We start from the raw sequence: 24,273 nt of genomic DNA, 5'->3' as shown, positions 1-24,273 counted from the left end.
TATGTAATCAACCTTTTCATCTCTAATGTTGTTTAAATCTAGCTCTGAATAGATCTGGGTGCTATTGAGCCCTTTTACTTAAGTGTATTTTGGAAAAGAGTGTAAAAATCACAGAATCCTGTGATTATTACAGTCTTTGCTCCAACGTCCCTGTAACGGTTACAGAGCCATGTAAACCCATCCTCAAAATGCTTTTAGCCTGGGTTCTTGGCCAATGAGAACAGAGTTTATAGACTGAAATCTGCTAACATAGTTTGACACATAGTCGTACATCCTGTGGTCCCTGACAACCTCTCTGCCTTTAGCTCTTATCATTTATATATTACACCTACACATAGACACACACATCCCTTTCTTTCTAACTGTCCTGTCCCCTCTCATTCACCTCCATTTTTGTACGTGGAGCTCATAGTTCTTTTTTCCTTTACCATTTTTAAGTGTTCAGTTCCATGGTAGTAAATCTTTGTATATTGTTTTGTTTTTCCCTTTGTTCCTCCCCAACTATCCTTCCCAGCCTCTGGTAACCATCATTTCACTCTCTATCTTCATGAGGTCCGTTTTTCATCTCCCACAAATGAGTGGGATATGTGATATTTGTCTTTCTGTATTTGGACTATTTCACTTAACATAATGGCCTCCAATTCCGTCCATGCTGCTGCAAACGACAGGATTTCATTCCCTTTTATGGTTGGATAATATTTCATTGAATATGTATACCACATTTTCTTTATCCATTCATCCATTGATGGGCACTTAGTTTGAGTCCACATTTTGCCTATTGTAAATAGTGCTGTGATAAAACATGGGCATGCAGATATCTCTTTAATACATATTTCCATTCTTTTAGGTATATGCCTAGTAGTGGAATTGCTGAATCGTATGGTAGTCCTATTTTTAGTTTTCTGAGGAACCTCCATATTGTACATTATAGTTTAATACCTTCCCTGAACAACCATTTGTCCTCCTTCCAGCAGTGGACCAACTCCTCGGGATGAGAAACTGTCTGTGGTGCTGAGCAGGTAGTTAGTGCTTTAGGGTAACATCCCCAGTTACTGAGTGCTCCCCAAGTGCCTGACTCTGTGCTTAGCAGGTCACATACATTTCCTCACTTAGGCCTTACGTCCACCTTGTGAGGGATAAACTGGGTACCTGGCATAGGCATCTTACTGAGTTTCTTTTCAAGGATGCAACAGAGATGGCTGTTCCTGGTCTATCACTGGTGAACGTCACAGACTGTGATGGCTGTTTCAAAAAAGGAATTGAGTCATGCCTTGTAATTTGGTCGTGGGGTTGGCATCATTCTTCAGTATTGGTACTGGTTCTACTATGCTTTTATAGTCTATCTCTCAATATTTACATTAAAAGAGTGATTTAAGAGTCAGGATGCCAGTTTTCTACACTCAGTTCTACCACTCATTAGCTACATGACCTTTAACAGTTACTTAACCTCTCTGTGTGTAAGTAAATATTAATTTTAAGGAATACAGGTATGTTCATAGGAAAACAGGAACCCACGACAGTAAGTTATGAATAAAAGTGATATATGCACACACACATATGTATAACTACATATATTTTTCTATATACTGATATATGAGTATGTTTATATGCATATATATATATAACCTCATAATTATAGATGTATATAATTTTATATATTTCTTGGATTAGCTGATAAGGAAATACTCTTTTCCTCAGAGATATTTGGCATTTCTCATTGCTATGTATTGATCAATTGCTGGTTAGCAAATTACCTCACAATTCAGTGTCTTAAAGCAATATCATCTCACAGTTTCTGTGAATCAGAAATCTGGACACCCTGTCTCTGGGTTTGTTACCAGGCAGCAGTCATCTCAAGGGTAGCTTGGGAAGGGTCTGTTTCCTAGCTTAAGCCCATGGTTACTGCCAGGATTCAGTTCCTTGGGAGGCCTCATTTCCTCGGAAGCTGTTGGCTGAAGGATTCCCTCGGCTCCTTGCCATGTAGATGTCTCCATAGAGCATCTCACAGCATGGCAGCAAGTGAGAGCGAGGGAGGAAAAAAGATGGATACAGAGATGGAGAGAGCAGGAGAGCCAATGCGAGAAAGAGACAGGGAACAGAGAGCCAGGGGGTGAGGCAGAAAAAGAGACAGAGACAGAGAAAGACATGGAGGGACTTAGAGAACCAGAGACACACAGAGAGAGAACACACACAAAATAGACATCAAAGAATTTTGTAACTGAATCATGAAAGTGACACTCCATCACTTTCATATTCTGTTAATTAGAAACAAGTCCCTAGGCCCGAGGTCATTAGGACTCAAGCTGCAAACTGCCTGTCACACCTGTATCATTTGTCTCAGCTGGCTGTCAAGGTCTTTCCCCCATCCCCACATCCGTCAACTACTTGTTCCATCTTGTTACCTCCCACACCCTCTTTTTCATGCTCCCCCTATTTTATTCTGCCCTTCTCATAATGTTTTCTATATCCTTGTTCACCATTCCTGACTTTTCCTTCCCATGGTTAGTTTTTTGTTGTTGTTGTTTTTATATTTATTTATTTCTCTTTTACATTTAGAGACAAGGCCTCGCTATGTTGCCCAGGCTGGTTTCAAACTCCTGTGTTCAAGTGATCCTTCTGCCTTGGCCACCTGAGTGGCTGTGACTACAGGCATGCACCACCATTCTGGCTGTTTTTGTTTTTAACCACACTTCATTGATCTAAATTCCGTGCAAACTTAAAAACTGTAGTTCAAACATGACCTCCTCTCTGAAGCTTTCCCTAGAGGCCCAGGCCTGAAAACTTCAGGTTCCTCCTCCTGTGTCCTATAGTCCTTGATTTATAATAAACTGAAAAGACTTCCAGACTGTGAGCATTTTTTTTTTTTTCGGAGTGCAGTTGATTGCACTGGGCTCACTGCAAACTCCGCCTCCTGGGTTCACGCCTTTCTCCTGCCTCAGCCGACCAACTAGTTGGGACAGGGGGCGCCCGCCACAACGCCTGGCTAATTTTTTTGTGTTTTTAGTAGAGATGGGGTTTCACCATGTTAGCCAGGATGTTCTCGATCTCCTGACCTCGTGATCCGCCCGCCTCGGCCTCCCAAAATGCTGGGATTACAGGTGTGAGCCACTGCGCCCGGCCTACTGTGAGCTTCTTAAGGACAGGGACTGTGACATGTGTGTTCCCCTTCTGTGGACATCATGTGTTGCCCTTAGTAGGTATCTTGAAGCGTTCACTGAGTGCAGTTGATTGACTTAAGTACCTGCAACAACATGCAAGGTACTCAGTGGACTTCAAATTTAAACTATGTCTTGAATTATGGACAGAGATTTCTTATGCAGACACAGACCATGAGCTCTGAGTCTTGGAAACATATTCTAATGTGAAAGCTTTTTTCGGACTCAGTTTTCTGTGAATCAGGGGTCAGACACCACCGCTAAATTACCAGGGCACATTCTGGCCAGATACCCCCACTGTTCTGCTTCTTCTTTGCCCTGCGTCCCCTTCCTCATTCATCTCTCCCATCCTGTGGCAGGAGAGAGAGACCTTTTCATTAAACTCTGATTCCCATCATTTATCTCAGCTGACCTTACAGCCCTCATGTCTAGTCTGTTTTCCTCAAGGGACCGAGAGCATGTAACTCAGGCAGGTCGGAGAGCTGGTCATTCTGGGGGAGCTGCATCTTTGGTAGGAACTGTGATCATTACTGAGCGAAAGCAACCTTCACTTTGTCCCTCTAAGTTTTCACTTGTACTCGGTTTGTATGCTCCGAGTTCACTGTATGTGAACTTTTAATGATTTACATGTACATGTCTGGGAACTTGTGAGAAAATAAAGTTATAAAACAGTATTTCACTTTAAATTAGCACCTTGCAGTTTCCAAAGGTACTTTGCACTCTATGTTTCATGTAATTACTGCATCAACAGTAGCAAATAGATAATATTAATTGAATTTTATAGATGAAGTAATATAGGTCTAGAGAGGGGACAAGATCACAACACATAATTTGCAAGAGGCAGAGCGAGACTTGGACTTCCAAATTTGGTGTTGTTTGATCTTGAGATCCTCTGTTACTAGTGAAGGCAAACATGGAAATTCTCCCACATGGGCTTTGGAACATAGCTTAATTGCTTTAAAATATTAGGTGCTCGATGAATACATGTTAACATTTTGGATTAAAGTGAGCTCTGGGCTCAATATTTGATTTCTGGATTATCCTAGAACAGGCCTCAGGTTGCTTTGTGTCTTAGGTCCTATATACTCTCATATATCCTCCTTCTCTCCCTCCCTCCCTTCTTCCCTCCCTCCCTTCTTCCCTCCCTCCCTGCTTCCTTCCTTCCTTCTTTCCTTCCTTCCTTCTTTCCTTCCTTCCTTCCTACTTTCCTTCCTTCTTCCCTCCCTCCCTCCTTGCCTCCCTTCTTTCTTTCTTTTCTTTTTCTCTTTCTTTCTTTCTTTCTTTCTTTCTTTCTTTCTTTCTTTCTTTCTTTCTTTCTTTCTTTCTTTCTCTTTCTTTCTATCCTTCCTTCCTTCCTTCTTTCCTTCCTTCTTCCCTCCTTCCCCCCTTCCTTCCCTCCCTTCTTTCTTTCTTTTCTTTTCTCTCTCTCTTTCTTTCTTTCTTTCTTTCTCCTTCCTTCCTTCCTTCCTTCCTTCCTTCCTTCTTTCCTTCCTTCTTCCCTCCTTCCTTCCCTCCCTTCTTTCTTTCTTTTCTTTTTCTCTCCCTTTCTTTCTATCCTTCCTTCCTTCCCCCTCCTTCCTTCCTTCCTTCCTTCCTTCCTTCCTTCCTTCCTTCCTTCTTTCCTTCCCGCCTTCCTTCCCTCTTTCCATTTGTTTATTTATTTCTCCATCTGGCATTATCATGAATCCTGCCATGTAACAGGCACTGAGCTATATACAGGGCTGTGTTAGGGAGTGCCTAAGAAGATTCTATTCTTGTGGTGTCATTTACAGTCTAGTGAGAAAGATGGAAAAACAACTAGAAGATGACGGAGGACTCGGTCCTGTGAGAGGTATTGGAAATGGATAATAATCCCCTGGCACAGGGCTAGTGTGATCATTATATAAGAACTTAGACATGATATTCTTGGGGACTATAAAATGCCATGAAAATTTTCATCGGTACATTACCATCCATATTATCATCAGATTATTATTTTTATTACTCTTTCTTTTTCCTCAGTCTCTCTACCCATCCCCTAATAAAAGTAACTCCTGATATTTGTCTCCCTGGTGCTCTGTAAACAGCTTGAGGGCAAGGATGTTGTCTATCTAGTTCAATATTCCTGTGACGAGAATAGTACTCAATAAATATTTGTTAGTTGGAGATGATTGGAAGCTGCCGATCAAAGCATCACTTGACACATATTAAAATTATAGACACTTTCCCATCCAGATGCCTGGATGGATAGTTGGGTGGACTTTGGCTTGAGGGCAGTGGTGGTAAGTTGAGGACTGTTGCTCATTTCTCCTGCCCAGGGAGTTTGCCCGTTGGAAGGTGAGGAACACAGCCATCGAGAGGAGAGATCTGGTCCGCCATCCAGTGCCCCTCATGCCGGAGTTTCAAAGGAGCATCCGCCTGCTCGGCAGGAGACCCACCACTCAGCAGTTCATTGATACCATCATCAAAAAGTACGGCACCCACCTGCTCATCTCAGCCACGTTGGGAGGTAGGTCAGCAGCCACTGGGCCAGAGCCTTCTCATGACTTTGGGTCTGGGATGGAAGGGAGAATGGGATGTCTTAACAGCAAAGCCTTCTTAGCCTCTCTGCCATTCTGCATCACACAAAAGCATTTATAGCCAGGTAAGCCCAATTGTCTTGGCTGTTGTGATCATATCCGAGGAGATGATTCGGTTCTATGGGACAGTCTAATTTGAGAGTTTACTAAATTTTCTGAAAATATTGCTTAACCTTGGAATTGGCTCCATTTGTTAAAAATGCCTAATTTGATCATTTTCTCAGTTCTTTTGGTCTAATCTGGGAAAATAATTAAATTTCAGATATTGTTTAGGGAATATGCTTTGTTTATTTAAATCTACTGTAGAGACTGATAACTTGAGGTTATCATTTAACCAACAGGCTATCATTTGTATCTCCTATGGGCTTAGAGTAGGTTAATGGGAAAGCAGATTAATTTTTCTACCCTGCTCAGCCTTACCCATCCCTCCCCATCAGGGCCAGTCAGTTTTTGAATGATCAAGGGTAGGAGGGCTGGATAAAGGACAGGAAATAAATGCAAAGACAATGAATGGAAAATAGTACAGACCAGTGCCTTTAGATGCTTGTGAATCTTGCCTGAATGCATCATTTAATATTATGAGCAATCCTTTAGGCACCAGTTTTGCCACAGTGACTAGGTTCACTGAACTTTGAGGAAGCCCCTTTAGGGATAGAGCACTGTGCCACAGACTCACAAAGCCACCAACTGCATTTAGGTATGTCCCATGCCCACTAGGAGAGATTGGCATATTGATACAGGCAGGGTGGACTGAGGTATAATTATAACAGAGGATCTTCTCCTTCCGAGACGTGTTGAGTACTACCAACTGGAGTGGTCAGTACAGACATCCTGGAGGAAGTGACAGTTTTGGTCACCAGGAGCTGGTTAAGTAAAGGGAGGTGGCAGAGCTTTCTAGACTCAGCATACAATGTAGGAAGACCCGATTCATAATGTGGGGAATGTGGTGGAGAGATTGGTTAGGCAAATTTATTCATCCCTACAATAATATTATCCACTACTTAATAGTTATTTGCCATATAACAGACATTGTACACTGTCTTTAGCCCTCAAAACTGCACATGATGTCATATTACCTCCATTTTATAAATAAGGAAACTGAGACCCAGAAGAAGTACAGCTAGTAAGTGATAAAGCTACGTTTTTAACTGAGTGTTTTCCATTCACAAAGCGTGCATTGTTTTTGATCCAATGTCAATCATCTCTTTAACCAACTCACTTCCCCACCAACCCAATACCCGCTCCAACAACCAACCAACAAACATGTGTTAGTTGTCTGTTGCCAGTTAGATATTAAGTAGGACTTTGAATATTAAATCATTAGTGTAAATTCTATTCTGTTGTAAAGTGAAAATGAATTCATTTCTACATTAAGTGTAGCATTAACCTGAGCTCGGACTTCCCCCACCTCCATTTCACTTGGGGGAGAAAAAGGCATTGAGACCAATTCAACTCTTCCATTAAAAGCTGTGCTCTTGTCTGAGTTCCTGGAAACCCCAAGTAACCAAGACCTTTCTTCCTCAATGAAATATATTTTTAATTTCTCCAAGGCAAGGTGGTGAATTATTCACAGAGCCTTGTTCCTCTCCTATTTTTACAACACAACATTTTAAAATATGCAAAGCTTTGGATTGAGATCTCGTGTTGGACAGCAGGCCTTAAATGTTCCCTCAGCCCTCGGTGTGGAGGAGTAGAGAGAGGGAAGGCAAAGATATTTACTGTTGATTGAACAGTATGTGCCAGAAATGATGCGAAGCTTTTCTTACATCATCACTTCATTCATTCACTTACAGAAAACATGTTTTTTAGGAGCCTCCTCTGCAGTATGAGAGAAGGGAGGTGGAGGTGGGAAGTTGTAGGGAATGAAAGAGCAGGCTCTAAAGTTTGATCACCTGGCTTCTAGTCCTGCCTCCTGCTGTTCACTAGCTTAGTGTCACTGTATTAGTCAGGGTTCTCTAGAGGGACAGAACTAATAGGATAGATGTATATATAAATGGGATTTTATTTGGGAATATTGATTTACATGATCACAAGGTCCCACAATAGGTCGTCTGCAAGCTGAGGAGCAAGGAAGCAAGTCTGAGTCCCAAAGCTGAAGAACTTGGAGTCCGATGTTCAGGAAGAGGAGACGTCTAGCATGGGAAAAAGATGTAGGCTGGAAGGCTAAGCTAGTCTAGTCTTTTCACATTCTGCCTGCTTTCATTCTAGCTATGATGGCAGCTGATTAGATTGTGCCCACACAGATTATGGGTGGGTGTGCCTTTCCCAGTCCACGGACTCAAATGTTAATCTCCTTTGGCAACACCCTCACAGACACACCCAGGAACAATACTTTGCATCCTTCAATCCAATGAAGTTGACACTCAGTATTGACCATCACAGTCACCTTGGCTAATAACTCAATCCTCTAAGCCTCAGTTTCCTCTTTTGTAAATAGTCACAATAGTAGTCCTTCATGCATATTACAAAAATTAAGTAAAATCATCTATTGAAAGTGCTTATCACACTGTCTGACACTTAACAAATTGTTGCTATGTCACTATTCTTGTTCTTACTATTATTGTTATTAATTAATGGGGCTAAGAAACTTGGGAATCCAGATTAAGACCCAATTCTGCTACTCACTAGATGAGTGGGAGACACTGAGAAATTCGCTTTTCTGTCTGAATATAGATTTCTTTATCTATAAACAAGGAGGTGCAAAGAATTTTATTCACTATAATTTTTTTCTAAGACCACTGTGTTCATTGAGAAGAAATGCTTTCATAAACTCTCTGACGTGTCAGGTAAGCTCACAAGGGGATAATCAAATACTAAAAGATACTTCTTAACCTGTCACCTATGAGACAAATAAATGTGTTTGTTTGGCTCTTTAGGAAGAGGAAAGAGGAAGGGAAGACTATGGGAATGGAGAAGCAGAGGTGATGGGAGGGCCAACAAATAAGAGATTTCCATGGGATCTCCAGATTTTTGGTGAAATCTATTAAACTAATAAAATACATCATGTGAATACTCTTCTGAAGGGTGGTGAAGGGAAAAACTGTGCATCTGGAAGGTCACACAAGAAAACAGGAGTAGAAATTTTCCTTAGTCCCCCTGATGACCATATCTTGGGGCTGAAGGAATCACCTTGGAGACTGGGTGCCTGTGTGACATGTGTGATTAAGCTTGCATGCATGGCTATGCATGCATGGAAGTACATCTGTGTAAACAGATGTGCACAAATGCCTACCTGTATAGACAGATGTTCACAAAGCCTATTCCTGCTTAGATATGAGTTAATTTATACATGAGCATGTATTCATGCATATTGCACACATGTGTACACATCACTCTCATATATATGGTGGCAACATGTATATATATGTGTGTGTGTGTATGTGAGCATGCACATGCATATGAGTGTGTGTATTGCATGAATGTCTTTTTATACATGAGGGCTTATCATTTTTGTTTATTTGTGTGTTCATTATTTCCCTCCCTGCATTTTGGGAGAGGTCCCCTTGACTAAGAGGAAGGCTGAGAATAAAATCCCAGGGGCTCAGAAGGAAAGGAAGAGTTATGTCCCAGAGGTCGAAAGTCCAGATACCTCATCTCCTCTCTGGGAGCAAAATCTCCTATTGACTCAAAAGATAATAGGATCAGCTCCCACTCTTCCTCATTCCCTTTGAGAGTCCCATTTTCTTCACTTCTGAGACAGGGTGCTGCAGAGTGAGGCAAAGTCTCCTGGAAAACAGAAAGACTCAGAAAAGGCCTATGTGAGGGAAGAGGCAATTTGCAGGAATGCCCAAGGGGGAAAGCAATTCTAAACAGAACATTCTCTTAATAAACAAGAAATTAAGCCTTAGTAATGCAGCAAGAAGCCCATTAACCCCTCTTGATCTAAAGGTTTGCTTCTGCCAGTTCTCAGTCCAGAGGGAACCGGGCTTGTTTCACCTTCTCCTTCACAGGCCCCTAAGAGAGCCTGAGCTGACATGTGGAACATTTATTTCCTCTGCCTCATGGCTCAAACTCTTAGCATATTCACTTGTTTAACTTCTACCTTTCCACTCAGCTGTCTGTTCATCTATACACCCATCCATTCATCCATCTATCATCTATCTATCTGTCTATCTGTCTATCTATCTATCTACTTATCCATCAACTGATAACTGAACATCTATTCTTCATCAGACCCTAGGATAAGCATTGGAACATTAGAAAGATGAATTGGGTGGCGTCCTTGTTCCCCTGCTCCACTTCCCATGGCCCCTAGAACTCAAAGTCTAATTGAATATAGCATCGGTTTTAAGCCAAATCTATTCAGGTTACTGTGGGGGCCAAAGGATAGACAATCATGTGTTACTACGTGATAGTAAAGCTTCTGGGGAAACTGCAAACGCAAGTGCTTTACTATGAACTCAACTCAAGCCTTGGCCGATGAAACCTGAGAGTTATTAATCTAGTTCAGGTAGGGAGGGAAGGACTGAGGGAAGGCATCCCAGAAGTGATGTCTTTGGTGATACCTAAGGGATGAGTATAAGTCAGCCAGGAGAAAAACAGAAAAGTAGAAGTCCTAACAATGAGGGAAAATGGGGGCACATTTGTACAGGATAGAGCAAACCCAGAAAGTAGCAAAAGTTATAGCTGGAGTGCCCAGATCATCCAGGCCTTGTGGGTCCATATTATCTACAAGATGCAGGTGCCTACCCTTTCTCTGGTCTACATTGCATTCTGTGCACTCCTCTACCTTGGCCATTCACCTGGTATATTGAAATTATCTCCTATGACTCTGTATCCCTAGACCAGCACTAGCCAGTAGATATATGATGTCGCCCCAAGTGTGAGTCACATATGCTCCTTTTAAATTTTCTTGCAGCTACACTGAAAAAGACGAAAAGAAGAAATCAATTGAGAAAAAAAGGACAAATCAATTGAACAAACATTTTTACACCGTTGGTGGGAATGTAAATTAGTTCAACCTTGTAGAAGAGAGTGTGGTGATTCCTCAAAGATCTAGAACCAGAAATACCATTTGTCCCAACAATCCCATTACTGAGTGTATATCAAAAGGAATATAAATCGGCCGGGCGCGGTGGCTCAAGCCTGTAATCCCAGCACTTTGGGAGGCCGAGACGGGTGGATCATGAGGTCAGGAGATCGAGACCATCCTGGCTAACACGGTGAAACCCTGTCTCTACTAAAAATACAAAAAAACTGGCCGGGCGAGGTGGCGGGCACCTGTAGTCCCAGCTACTCCGGAGGCTGAGGCAGGAGAATGGCGTAAACCCGGGAGGCGGAGCTTGCAGTGAGCTGAGATCCGGCCACCACACTCCAGCCCGGGTGACAGAGCAAGACTCTGCCTCAAAAAAAAAAGAAAAAGGAATATAAATCATTCTGTTACAAAGACAGATGCACATGCATGTTCATTGCAACACTATTCACAATAGCAAAGACATAGAATCAACTCAAATGCCCATCAATTATAGACTGCATAAAGAAAATGTGGTACATATACACCACAGAATACTATGCAGCCCAAAAAAGAATGAGATCATATCCTTTGCAGGGACATGTATGGAGCTGGAAGCCATTATCCTCAGCAAACTGAGGCAGGAACAGAAAACCAGACACCACATGTTCTCACTTAGAGCTGAACAATGAGAACACATGGACACAGGGAGGGCAACAACACACACTGGGTCCTGTTAGAGGGGTAGGGTGGGGGAGCATTAGGAAAAATAGCTGATGCATGCTGGGCTTAATACTTAGATGATGGTTTATAGGTGCAGCAAACCACCATGGCACATGTTTGTTTACCTATGTGACAAAACTGCACATCCTGCACATGTACTCCAGAACTTTAAAAAAGAAAAGTTTGCACTAGTTTGTGATAATGTAGCTTCAGGTTTTCAACTGTTTACCAAATCAAGCATCTTAGAATGAAAAAAAAAGAAAAATGAAAAAAGAAACATGCCCTTGTTCACAAAGTTGATAGAGAGTAGAGGCAGCTCCTTGGAGCTTCCTTTCAGGAGTTCTGGAGAAACAGTTCTTTATCCAAATTAAAACTCATCATAGTTTAGCAGTGTTACTGATCTGTGTGTGCATGTATAAGAAAAACTTCATAGAAGAAAATGTATAAATTTTTGTATTTGCATCTACATTAATTTAAACATGTCTATCATTCATCCATTTGCTTCCATCCAAATACCTATCTTTCTAGCTATCTGCCATTCATTTATCTATTAAGAAAAGACCAGGGGGAGGGGAAAGAGAAAAAGGAAAGGAGAAAGAAATGAAGGAAAGGGAGATGGGAGAGTAGAGGAAAAGGAGGAACTGCATGATAATGAGGAGACAAAGGAGGAGGAGAAAATAATAAGAGAATATCTATGCCACATTTGCCATTGTATAGAAGAGACTGAACTTTCTTGGAAGAGGGGAAGGGGGTTTTGTTATAAGATGATGCTGATGAGAAGCATGCAGTCGATTATTAGGGGCTGGACTTTGTTGATGGGGTTTTTTTTAATGATCCTTGTCCTAATGGAGCCTGGTGTTTACAGCCACCTCTAGACAATTTATTTTCATTATGCCCTTGATTTTTAGAGGCAGAAGGAAATATGGGCCAAATTGGTTGGAGATTTAAGGCTGTTTTCAGCATCCAGGTCCCATACTTGTCCTCACAGATGAAAGCTCGACAAACGTTCTTATCTACTTTTCTTTCCCATCCAGGGGAGGAGGCTTTGACCATGTACATGGACAAAAGTCGCCTCGACAGGAAGTCAGGGAATGCCACTCAAAGTGTTGAAGCTCTGCACCAGCTTGCATCATCCTACTTTGTTGACCGTGATGGCACCATGAGGAGGCTTCATGAGATCCAAATATCAACTGGAGCAATCAAGGTACAGCTTGGGGGTGGATTTGGGTGGCAGGTTCTCAATACAACAGCACTGCAATGCAGGCATTCTGAGAGTGGATGGACAGATATAATTTCTGGGTTCATAACCATGTAGTTCGTGATGCCCTCTGCCAGCTGCTCTGATTGATATTGTCACATACCCTGTAATTAATATCAATGTGCATTGTCATTCCAGTGGCCATATGTACTGATTTACTAGAGTATCCTGGATATAGTCATGGCATAATTATCAACAGTTCTCTCATTCAGTCTTCTGCGTGGAGATTATCAGATCCCCTTTCTAGAGAAGAAACAGAGGCTATGAAGAGATAAATAATTTTCCTGAGGTCTCAGAGAGAGCAATGATTAGATTACTGATGCCTAGCTCAGCAATATTTTAAACATCTATGTTTTTTATTCTTTCCTTCCCACTCACCATTTTACAGATGGGAAAACTAAGGCTAAAGGTTTAAAGCCTTTTTTTGAGGGTTACACAGTTATATAATAACTTAACAGGAACTAGAACTCTGCTCTCAAGACCAGGGGTCAACAAAAGTTTTCTATACAAGACCAAACAATTATTTTAAGCATGGCGGGCTGTATGACCTGTGGTGCTATTACTCAACTCTGCTGTTGTAGTGTAAAAGCAGCCATAGATGGCATGTAAACAAATGGGCATGGCTGTGTTCCAGTATGACTTCATTTACCAAAACAGGCACTCTGTGGTTTGCTGATCTATGCTCGGCTACACCAGCACTGTCCACTAGTACCTTCTAAGATGGTGGAAAGGCCTTGTATCTGTGCTAGCCGAGAGAGTATCCACTAGTCACACGGGGTTATTGAACACCTAAAATGTGGCTACCAAGGAGCTCATTGTTTAAGTTTATTCCATTTTAGCTCATTAAAAATTAAATGGTCACATTGAGAAAAGCAGCCCTGGACTTTCAACTCCGTGCCTTAGAGCACAGGAACTTAAACAAGATTCCATTTTAAACACAATAAATTCAGACAGCCTCTATAAAGAGAATGTGGGAGGACATCCTCCATGTAAAGTGTTTGTTCTTCTGAGGGTTTTAGTGCAGATGTTTCCATCTCAAATGTTCTTTAACCAGATTATGCCTGCATTTTACATCTCAGTCTTTAATTTCTTCTAAAGAAAATGCAGACCTAGCCTTTTATTAAGACTTTCCAAGGTGTCTGTAGGGAAAAAGGGTGAGGGTAAGGCCAAGGGGTCTTACCCTGCCAAGGCTAGCAAGTGAGTCAGAAATTGACTAAGGAGAGAGAAAAGTGTGGGAGGGAGAGAGTCACTGAGGAGGGAGGTAGTAAGGAGAGAAATAAATCAGACCAACAAACAAAGGGCCAGTTTATCCGAAAAGAATCGCCTATATTTGGAGGATTATGTTGTTAGGTAACTCGGCGCAGAGAGATGGATCTTTATGAAGCCATCAGAGTTAGAGTGCCACAGAGGCCTGGTTTTCATTATCACCAAATGGTTCTCTCCTCTCTGGATGGGATGCAGAATTGAGATACTGAAGCTCTGTCAGAAGATAATCCTCTTTTGTGTGTCCTGGAAGTGCAGCCTGCCTCTGTAGGAGGAATTTCTCAGAGAAATTGCACAGAGGCCACTCAAGAAACCACTTCTTATGGTAGGCACTGTCTTCTGCACTTAACTCGGCCCTTGGATTTTTCATACCATTTCTTGCCACTACCTCAAGACCAAGCTGTCTAAAACTTGTCTCACTATTGGGTCTGTTTTTTTTTTTTTTTTTTTTTTTTGGTTGTTATTGTCTTTTTGCTCTGTCACCCAGGCTGGAGTGCAATGGTGCGATCTTGGCTCATTGCAACCTCCACCTCCCGGATTCAAGCGATTCTCCTGCTTCAGCCTTCCGAGTAGCTGGGACTACAAGTGCGCGCCACCATGCCCAGCTAATTTTTGTATTTTTAGTGGAGACTGGGTCTCACCATGTTGGCCAGGATGGTCTCGATCTCTTGACCTTGTGATCTGCCCACCTTGGCTTCCTAAAGTGCTGGGATTACAGTCGTGAGCTACCACAGCTGGCCTGGGTCTGTTTAAGACCAGCCACTAACCCAGATGGAGAAGTTTTGCCCATTCACCGTTCTCCCCAGCATAGGTATCTTTAGGAAAATAAAATGGTAAGTTTAACTCTCTCCCAATAATAAATATGTTATTATTTTGTATACAAAAATAAATTATTTATAAAACAAAACAAAAAATACAAAACCTAATTATTCCCCATTTAGTAAATATTACTGTACCCTAAGTGTGAAACACTTCAAAAATATAATCTCTTTACCCTATTTTGATGACTAATAGCATTGCTAACATTTTATAGATGGGGAAGTTGAGGCTTAGAAAGAGAAAGTTACCTATCCAAGGTTTCACAGCTGGAAAAGGGCAGAGAAGGTACGTGTGGCTGCCTCCCAAGTCATTATTCCCTACAACGGATGCTGTGTTTTTATAGCTGGATGCAAACTTCAAAACAACCCTAAATAATGGGAAGCAGAGACTAAATAAATGAAGAGGCTTCTTTTCATACTAAGCCATTCTTATTTCAAGGTTATCTTTTTGAATAGCTGTTGCTCTCTTATCCACTACCTCAAGTCTTTCTAAGACAATGTTTTGGAAATGCACATCCACAGGATTGGGTCATTTTCTCCTGTGGCCGCACAATGCTTCTGCTAAATCTTCTTTAGGAAAATGGGCATCATTTTCTTATTCTTGCCTAATAATAATATATGTGTACTCATTACAACTTACGGAGCCGTTTGGTAATAAGGTACCCATTGTGGAACACATGCCATGTGCCAGGCATTTAGACCCATCATACCTGGTCTCACAACCTCTCTGGAAGAGATTTACTAGCTTTGGTTTGCAGATACTTAGAGAGGTTAATTGATTCCCCTAGGTCCCAGGGTAAGTAAATGGCCTAGCCAGGATTTAACACTAATTTTTCTGATTCCAAAGTCAATGCTTTTGAAATATAGTGCGTCAGCTTTTAAGTTCATGTCATACTTGCAGCCACCGTGTGAAGTGAGAACCAGTGGTAGAAACAGGCATGCACTCTGTATGCTTGACCACCCTGCTAGCCTGTCTACTCAGTGACAGCCGTGGTTGGTTCCAGACACAAGCACAGAGCTCAGAAAGTAACCATGGACTCAAACCAGGAGGACTTTTCTGCTGACTTGGCTCTGCTGGGGCATGACTCTTCGGGTTATGTCCTAGACAAAGACTCCTGTCTCACACCTGTCTCATTTGATATCTACTGCAGGTCACAGAGACACGCACTGGGCCTCTGGGCTGTAACAGCTATGACAATCTGGACTCTGTGAGTTCCGTCCTTCTGCAAAGCACGGAGAGCAAACTGCACCTTCAAGGTAGGAAGCCAGTGGAAAAAGTGGGTTCAGTGTTGGGGGAAGCAGCATGGATGTGATATGCGGGAGAGGGGATCAGGAGGGATGGTGTGAAGGGAGAACAAAGAAGAGGAAGCATGGAAAAATCTCATGAAAACTGCAGATATGGAAATTAGACAGTTATGATAGGTGTATACATGTATATTTAGGATTTTATCATATGTAGAACATTAAATTCATGATTATCAATTAGTTTTCAGATAGAAAGTAAGGAAATGTGAGCTTTAATTAACTTGTTTGTATTTATAAATATCTGTATTTCTTTGGTGTCTGTATATGTCAAGTTTATGTTTGGGGCTCCATATACGTTATTTTAAAGAAAATATATCCTTTAAAATAGTAATTTCATCCTTATTAATTCACATCATAAAAAGGAGAGGAGATTGCCGGGAAGAGTTGGACAAGGCTTTAAGTACACATAGTGCTGTTTTTAAAAAGCATAATGTATTTAAAGCAATTTTTCACTTGAGAAGACTAAGTGAATTATATTGCATTAATACAACATAATATTAAACTGGTACTGATGTTTGTAAAGAATTTCCAATAATATGTAAAAATAACTTGATATAATGTTAATAAATAAAAGGTTTCTGATGGAATGGATGGCATGATCTTAATAATTTAAAGAGGTAAATAAAAATAGGCTGGGTGCAGTGGCTTACAGTTGTAATCCGAGCACTTTGGGAGGTCGAGGTGGGTGGATCACGAGGTCAGGAATTTAAGACCAGCCTGGCCAATATGGTGAACCCCAGTCTCTACAAAATTTACTAAATATTTAGTAATACAAAATTACAAAATACAAAAATTAACTGGGTGTGGTGGTGTGTAGTCCCAGCTACTCAGGAGGCTGAGGCAAGAGAATCGTTTGAACCTGGGAGGCAGAGACTGCAGTGAATGAGATCCCGCTGTTGCCAGTCCAGCCTAGGTGACAGAGCAAGACTCTGTTTCAATAATAATAATAATGGCTGGGCGCGGTGGCTCACACCTGTAATCCCAGCACTTTGGGAGGCCCAGGTGGGCAGATCACGAGGTCAGGAGATTGAGACCATCCTGGCTAACACGGTGAAACCCCATCTCTACTGAAAATACAAAAAATTAGCCAGGCGTGGTGACAGGCGCCTGTAGTCCCAGCTACTTGGGAGACAGACAGGAGAATGGCATGAATCCGGGAGGTGGAGCTTGCAGTGAGCCAAGATCGTGCCACTGCACTCCAGCCTGGGCAGCAGAGCAAGACTCCACCTCAAAATAATAATAATGTAGCAAGGAAATATGCCCAGGTATTAGAATAGCTTACCTCTGGATCTCTAAGTTGCTGATGATGTATTTTAGGCATCCAGTTTCTTTTCTAACTTCTCTACAATGATCGCATATTAACTTTATAATCAGAAAAAAAAATGACATGCTTTAACTTTGAGCAGACTAAAAATGTGACCTTTTAGAAAGGTATATGATAAAGGTGATTCTGAATGTCAGTGGGAGGAAGTTGGGTTGAGATTGGCAGGTAAAGCTAAGAAGAGCCTAATGTGACTTTTATATTCTGGTTCCTTGGCAACTCTTTGATTCATGCTCCTGTTACGGAAAGTGGTTAGAAAACATCTTCTGTTTTCTAACATGCATGGAGGGCTTGGTAGTGTCACTTGAGGGCAGTGAATGAAAATTCTTCAGGGAAATTCAGGCCAAGAAAGTGGTTTACTATTAAATAACAAAACACAACACACTAGAAACTTAAATACATGGAGCATAACCCTACCCTGTTTAGTAGGAAAAAGAGTAGACAGAAAGATTTGCTAATGCCTGTTAAGAAAGTAGATAAGGAAAAACAGATCTTCCTTATGTGTGCCAGGATTTTCAGTGTGTTAGTTCATTCAGTACCTATAGAGACCACGTGAAGTGCGAGCCAGGATTTGAATCCAGGCAGTGAAGCTCCAGTCTGTGTTTGATCACCCTGCTGTGCATACTGAGGGTGGAAAGATTGTGAGTTATAATTGAAACAAAAAAAGAAGGAATTAATGACATATTCCTACCAAGGAAATCACTGAGATCTTAGGGACATTTAGAGGTTGATTTACCTGCAGCCAGTGAAGCTTAAGGTTCAAGGATTCTGTACCTTCCAACTGCCCACCTTTTCTCATTCTAAATACATACTTGCTTCGTACCTAATTTTGAATTTTTTTAAATAAAACAACTATTCTGTAAGACTTATGTTCTCCAAAGTCTAGGTCTGCCATGATAACATTATTAGAAGGATGCTAGGAATCGAAAGGGTGGTGGCAGGCCTGCTGTCCTACCCTAGATTGGTTAGCGTACACCTGGACGATTGGATCCATGTTTGAGCATCACACTCCAGGAGGGATGTTGAGAAACTGCAGTTTTTCCTGAGAAAGTGTTTCACTATAATAAATAGTAAAAGAAGGTTAAATTTAAGCAAAAATGACTTACTGCAGATATCTAAAAGGCTGTCTTGCAGAAAAGATAATCAATCCTATTAATATTAATAAAATGGAACAATCCCAATCTAGTAGGAAGGGGGAGCTTACAAGGATCCCAGCTTTTAACTCAGTGTAAAATGGATCTTTCTAGTACACATTTATGTCCAAACCTGGAATGATCTGCTGAATGATGCAGTGACTCCCTGTTATCAGATAATTATAAGTAGATTATATTTGGTACAAATGTCATAGAGATTATTTAAGCATCAGTTAGGTTGGGTGATTGAAGCAGGTGGTTTTAAGTTCTTCCCAACACTGATTCTAGGATTTTATGAAAATGATGAATTATAAAACCTTTATTGAGACTAACTACATGCCAAAACCAATACTAGACCCCGGGCATATAATCATAAATCAGTTCAAGTCAACAAATGTATTTTTTAAAGAACTCATGTTGGTAATGAGACAGACAAAAAAAATAAAGTCGTGAACAAGACCGACATTGTTTCTGCCCCAAGGAAATATACATTCTATTAGAGAAGATGAGCTTCAAACAAACAAGAGTAGGTGTAATAAATTTTAATGGAGAAAGTGTATAAGGTTTATATGGCACTGGATAGCATGGGGACTTAATGTACCAGGGAGCCAGGAAAGTTTTCTGCCAAAAAGATAAGTAGGATAAGACCTGAAGGATGAATAGGAGGACAGAGGCATGGATAGAGAGGCAGACAGAGGATCTTCATGAAGGGATATTCAAAGAAATAAGAAACTCTTGTGAGATTAAAGCAGAAACATCAATGGTGAGAAAGACAAGATAATCTTTCAAGTCCTAGAAGGCTTCTGCAACACATTAATGAGTTGAAAGTTAATTTGAGAGCAATGGATACTATGGAATGGTTTTTAAAAAAAGAAGTAGCATGAAGAGATTGATATTTTAGAAGATCATTCTGACTCTTGTGTGGGCAGTTAATTAGGGGGGGTAGATTAGAGGGTGGTGACAGTTAGGGGGCTACTACAGAACTCAAGAGGTAATGCCACAGATTTAGACCATGGGGGTACCAGTTGAGATGGAAGGAAATGGAGCAATCCCAGAGTTACTTAGGAGGCATTATGACGAGGATTTAGTGAAAGGACCATAAAGAATTTAGATAATTGGGTGAATGGCTTGTGAGGATGAGATAGAAAGGATAGATGGGCAAGTATCTATGATTCAAGATAATACATAACCTAATAGTCATAATAAAATAAGACATGGCATTATGGTGATTCAGAAAAGGGAGTGATTCATTGTGTCTGTTCAGGTAGAGGAGTCATAGGACAAAAAAATATCTGAGAAAGCATCATATTCTCCTAGTGAAAGGCAAAACAGAAGTGCTCTAAAATATAAAACAGATTATCTCATGATTTCTGAGTGAGCTCATGTTTATTCAGTAGGATGCAAAAAAAAGGCTGATAAATTGGATACATTAAAACTACAATTTATGTTCATCAAAATACTATTAATATTATAAGAATACAAGCCATAGAGTGGAAGAAAACATACATGTGCCTGACAAAGAACATTTATAGAATACAGAATATACATATTTTTAAAACTCCTGAAGTCAAAAAGAAAAAGGGAAATAGTCTTGTAAGAAAAGAAAATGAATGAAAGACATGAACAAGCACTACACAAACAAGTGTGTCAAAATGCCAAATAAACACTTAGGTGTTCAACTCTCCTAGTGAGGAAAAAAAGTGTAAATTAAAGTCACAATTTAACATCATAACACAGCAATGAGCGTGACTCAAATCAAAAAGACTGACAATATCAAGGAGGGACAATGTGAAGCTATGGGAACTTAAGCACATTGCTTATAGGAACACAAATTCGTACAACCACTTCAGAAAACTCTTGGCAGTATCTACAAAAGACTGCATGTGTCCTTGGCCTATGACCCATCAATTCCAACTCCTATGAAAACATGCTCACCAGAAGACATAAATGTCCACAGCAGCTCTATTTCAAATAACTGCAGCTGGAAACAACCCAAATGTCCATCAACAAGAAAATGGATAAATAAATTGTTATACATTCATACAATGAACTTCCATACAGAAATAAGAAAGAATAAACCGCTGTTTCATACAACAATATGGAAGAATCTTACAAACACAGCATTGAGTAAAACAAGTCAGACGTAAATGAGTACAGGCTGTGGGATTCTATTCCTAGATGAGTGAAAAAAAAGGGAAAAACAAATATACAGTTTTAGAAGTCCAGAGAGTGTTAACCTTTAGGGAGAGGAATGGGGTAGTGGCTGAAAGAGTGAGAGACATTTCTGGGGATATTGGTAATGTTCTGTTTTTTTAATCTGGTTGGCAGTACATGGATGTGTTTGCTTTGTGAAAGTTCAAAAAGCTGCACATGCTTTATTTTTATGTATACATTTCTGTGTATACAATACGTATCTATTTAGGTTTTATTTAATAGCGTGTCCCATGTTGACATCCTCTGCAAAGAGAGAACATGAATAAAGCAGAGAGGCATGGGAAAGTGGGAGGTGGTTCAGCCCAGCTGGAGGACAGTCTGCATGAACTGAGGTTAGAGGAACCAGGAATGACAATACATATTTTTTTTTTAGCGCTTCCTCATATGCCAGAGATAATGCTAATTTATTTTTATTAGATTTATTTTTGCTTATTTATGTATATTTTTATTTTAACTTGTTTTTATTTTATAATTGTACTTATTATATTTTTAATCTTCAACATGATTCCCATGAAGAAAGTATAAATAACATTCCCATTTTTGCAGGTGAAGAAACCGGGGCCTAGAGAGGTTATCTAATAAGTGGCTGAGCTAGAGTTTTAACTCAGCCTAACTTCGAGCTTCTTCAAATGTGTTTCCTCTATGTTTCTCTATTCCTCATCTCATTCCTTTGAATGAGGCTGGGAGGGCAGATTCTGCAGAAGGCTACTTTGGTGGATTGAGAACAATATCAATGGCACTCTAATGACTTTCACCTTGTGATGTTTCATGAAATGTTTATTAAACAAGGCAAAGGTAACGCAAAATAGAAAAAAAAAAGGAAGAACAGGATTGGAGGAGATTAGAAATGAGAAAGAAAGCATCATGAGAATGATCAGAGGCTATTAGTAGTCATAGCAGTAACAGCTCAAATAGTGGCAATAACACTAATGGAATAATGATAACTTCTTATTTTCATACTTCTCTTTCCAAGAAGCCCATTGAATGTTTTACCAACATTGTCGTGTAATTTAATGTAGTATCCATATGGTGAAGTATACAGTGAGCAAAGCTGTGCCTCGGTAGCTCACTGATGTGGAAAGGGATGCAGAGAGAATATTTTGCTGAAATCTATGGATGATACAGAAATTTATTCTTTCATACATTTACTCATTTATTTATTCAGTAATATTTACGGAGCACCAACTATATGGTCAGGTATGGTTTTAAAGCCAGATATACAGCAGTGAATAAGATAAATGAATCATTTTTGAGCTTATAATTGATGTGTGGGTATGGCAAAAGCAGACAATAAACAAATTTTTAAACTTCTTTATAATCAGAGAAATAATGAAGGAGCAGGTCATATAGAAACTTGTAGACCATGGCAAAAACTTTAGATCAGATTTTACTCTGGATGCAATGAGAAGCGATTGAAAATTTAGGCAGAGAAGTAACTTGACCTGACTTACATTTTAAATAGATAACTGCAGCTATTGAATAAGAAAGACAGTAGAGGGCAAGAACAATGATAGGATGTCAGTTGTTAGGAGGCTGTCATGTTTATCTAGGTGAGAGAATATAGTAGTTTAGATCGTGATAGTTGCAATGAAGGTGGTGAGAGGTGATTGGATTTATGGATGAATATTTAAGGTTGTCCTGACATGATTTGGTAATGAACTCAAAAGTATTTGTGAGAGAGAGAAGTCAAGGATGACCTCAAAGTTTTGCCTGGGCAACTGCAATGGTAGAATGGTCACATTGCTATGATGAGACTGGTAAGGACCAATTTTGATGGGACATGTGAAATTGGGTTCAAACCTAACTGAGTTTGAGTTTGAACCTAAGTTTGACAAGTCTATTCAATATCCAAATGTAGATGTTGAGTGGAAGACATTTGAAAGGTAAGAAGAGAAAACTGAAAATATAAATTAGGATATAAATACTATTTAATTATCTGAGATTGAACAAGATTACTTTGAGAGAGAGTGTAGATGGAGAAAAAAATTCAGCTATTGAGTCATGGAGAAATTAATGTTAAAAGGTTGCGATGATGGAATGATGATGAGAAACAAGAATAGGAAGCTGGGGAGTGGCCAGAAAAGTAGGAAGAGAGACAAGAGAGTATAGAATCTTGGATGTTATATAAAGAATGTTTTTCAAAACAGAGATAGCAGCAACTGCGTCAAATACTGTTGATAGTATAATTAAAGTGAGGACTGAGAACTGAGTATGATATTTAGCAACACATGGGTCACTGATGACAAAGGATGTTTTCAATGGAATTCTGGGGGTGAAATTCTGGAGCAGATTCAAATGAAATTCGACAGCAAACTCTACAGAGTAGTGTTACAGTAAATGACACAACAGCTTGCGGCGATCAGGAGTAAAGGGTTATTTTTTCTTTTCTTTTTAACATAGAAACAACAAAACTTTTGTCCAATGTTGAGAATTGTTCTGTGGAGAGGGAAAAATTGATACTGCAAGCAAGGGAGGAATGGTTTTACAATCAAAGTGGAGCAGGCAAGAGTAAATAGGGTCTTGTGCATAACTGGAATTATTTGCCTTAGATAAGAGCACATATTCTTAGCAGAGAGGAAAAGGAGAACCTGAAATCAGAGGCCAGTGCAATTTGTAGACTTGGTAATGGGGGCATTTTCTTGATCTTTATTTCTTGATTACCTGTCATAGATTTTAAATTGTATAATTTTTCAGATATTAACACCTCTGAAATTAGAATGCTTTTTATTATTAATGATGTGTCTTAGTTTAATTTGGCAGGGTATTATTTTCTTAGTATACATAAAACAGTGGTATGTTTTACAGTAAATATCATCTTAGATTTGTAGAATCAATATCATAAGGTATTTCCCCTGAAAAATTGAGTGAGGTCATTAGCTTATTCCCAATTTCCAAAAGGTAAAGATGAATGCAAGGAGGATAGAGATCATTAGGAGATGGAAGACTAGGCCAGGGAAGGGAGATGGGGTCAAAGACCACTAACTTGAGGTATCATCTACCCTCTGCCTGAACCTCCAACAGGGCCACCTGAGACTTGTGTTCTGAGAGCCTTCTCCAAATCTTCACATTCAAATGGTCTATCTGGTTTCTTGGTCTTAAATCGTTTCTCTTCCTTCTCTTCATCCTCCTCTTTTTTCCTTCTTCTTCCCATCTTCTTCCTCCTCTTTGACCTTTTCTTTTTCTGTGTCTCTGCTTGAAACCTCAGCTCCTTCTAGACTAGGCTCTCTTTCCTATCGCTCATGCACCCGGACTCTCCTCATGCCTAAAATGACATCCTTACTCTCTTTTATTGAATGTGGCCCATCTCTCAATGCCAAGCACAAATGTCCCTTCATCAGAATCATTCCTTCTCTACCCTCTGCCTTGATTCGGGTCCTCATTTCATCATTTCTCCCTTCCCCAGATCAGTACAATGAGGGTCAAAGCAACCTTGTTCAGATCTTACTCCTGTTGATCCGTTGCCTCACAGCAGCCAGTGTGATCTTCTTAAAGCCAAATCAGATTCTCGCTTCCCTCCTCACAGCCCTTCACAGCCTCCATGAAAGTTTCTGTATACAGTTTAGATTTCTTAAGT

General features: G+C 40.2%; 1 protein-coding gene across 1 annotated transcript in view; it reads left to right on the top strand.

The window, feature by feature from the left end:
• Positions 1-24,273, top strand: part of BRINP1 (bone morphogenetic protein/retinoic acid inducible neural-specific 1) — a 203,960-nt gene that overhangs the window by 121,618 nt on the left and 58,069 nt on the right. Inside the window, exons 3-5 of the mRNA XM_011960549.1 lie at positions 5,453-5,643; positions 12,422-12,591; positions 15,878-15,983. Of these exons, the coding sequence (XP_011815939.1) occupies positions 5,453-5,643; positions 12,422-12,591; positions 15,878-15,983 (467 nt within the window). The remainder of the gene's footprint in view (positions 1-5,452; positions 5,644-12,421; positions 12,592-15,877; positions 15,984-24,273) is intronic.

This window comes from Colobus angolensis, unplaced genomic scaffold (assembly GCF_000951035.1).
Source record: "Colobus angolensis palliatus isolate OR3802 unplaced genomic scaffold, Cang.pa_1.0 Scaffold514, whole genome shotgun sequence".
Lineage (NCBI taxonomy): Eukaryota > Metazoa > Chordata > Mammalia > Primates > Cercopithecidae > Colobus > Colobus angolensis.
The sequence above is the reverse complement of the archived record's forward strand: the minus strand, read 5'-3'. Positions and strand labels throughout refer to the sequence as shown.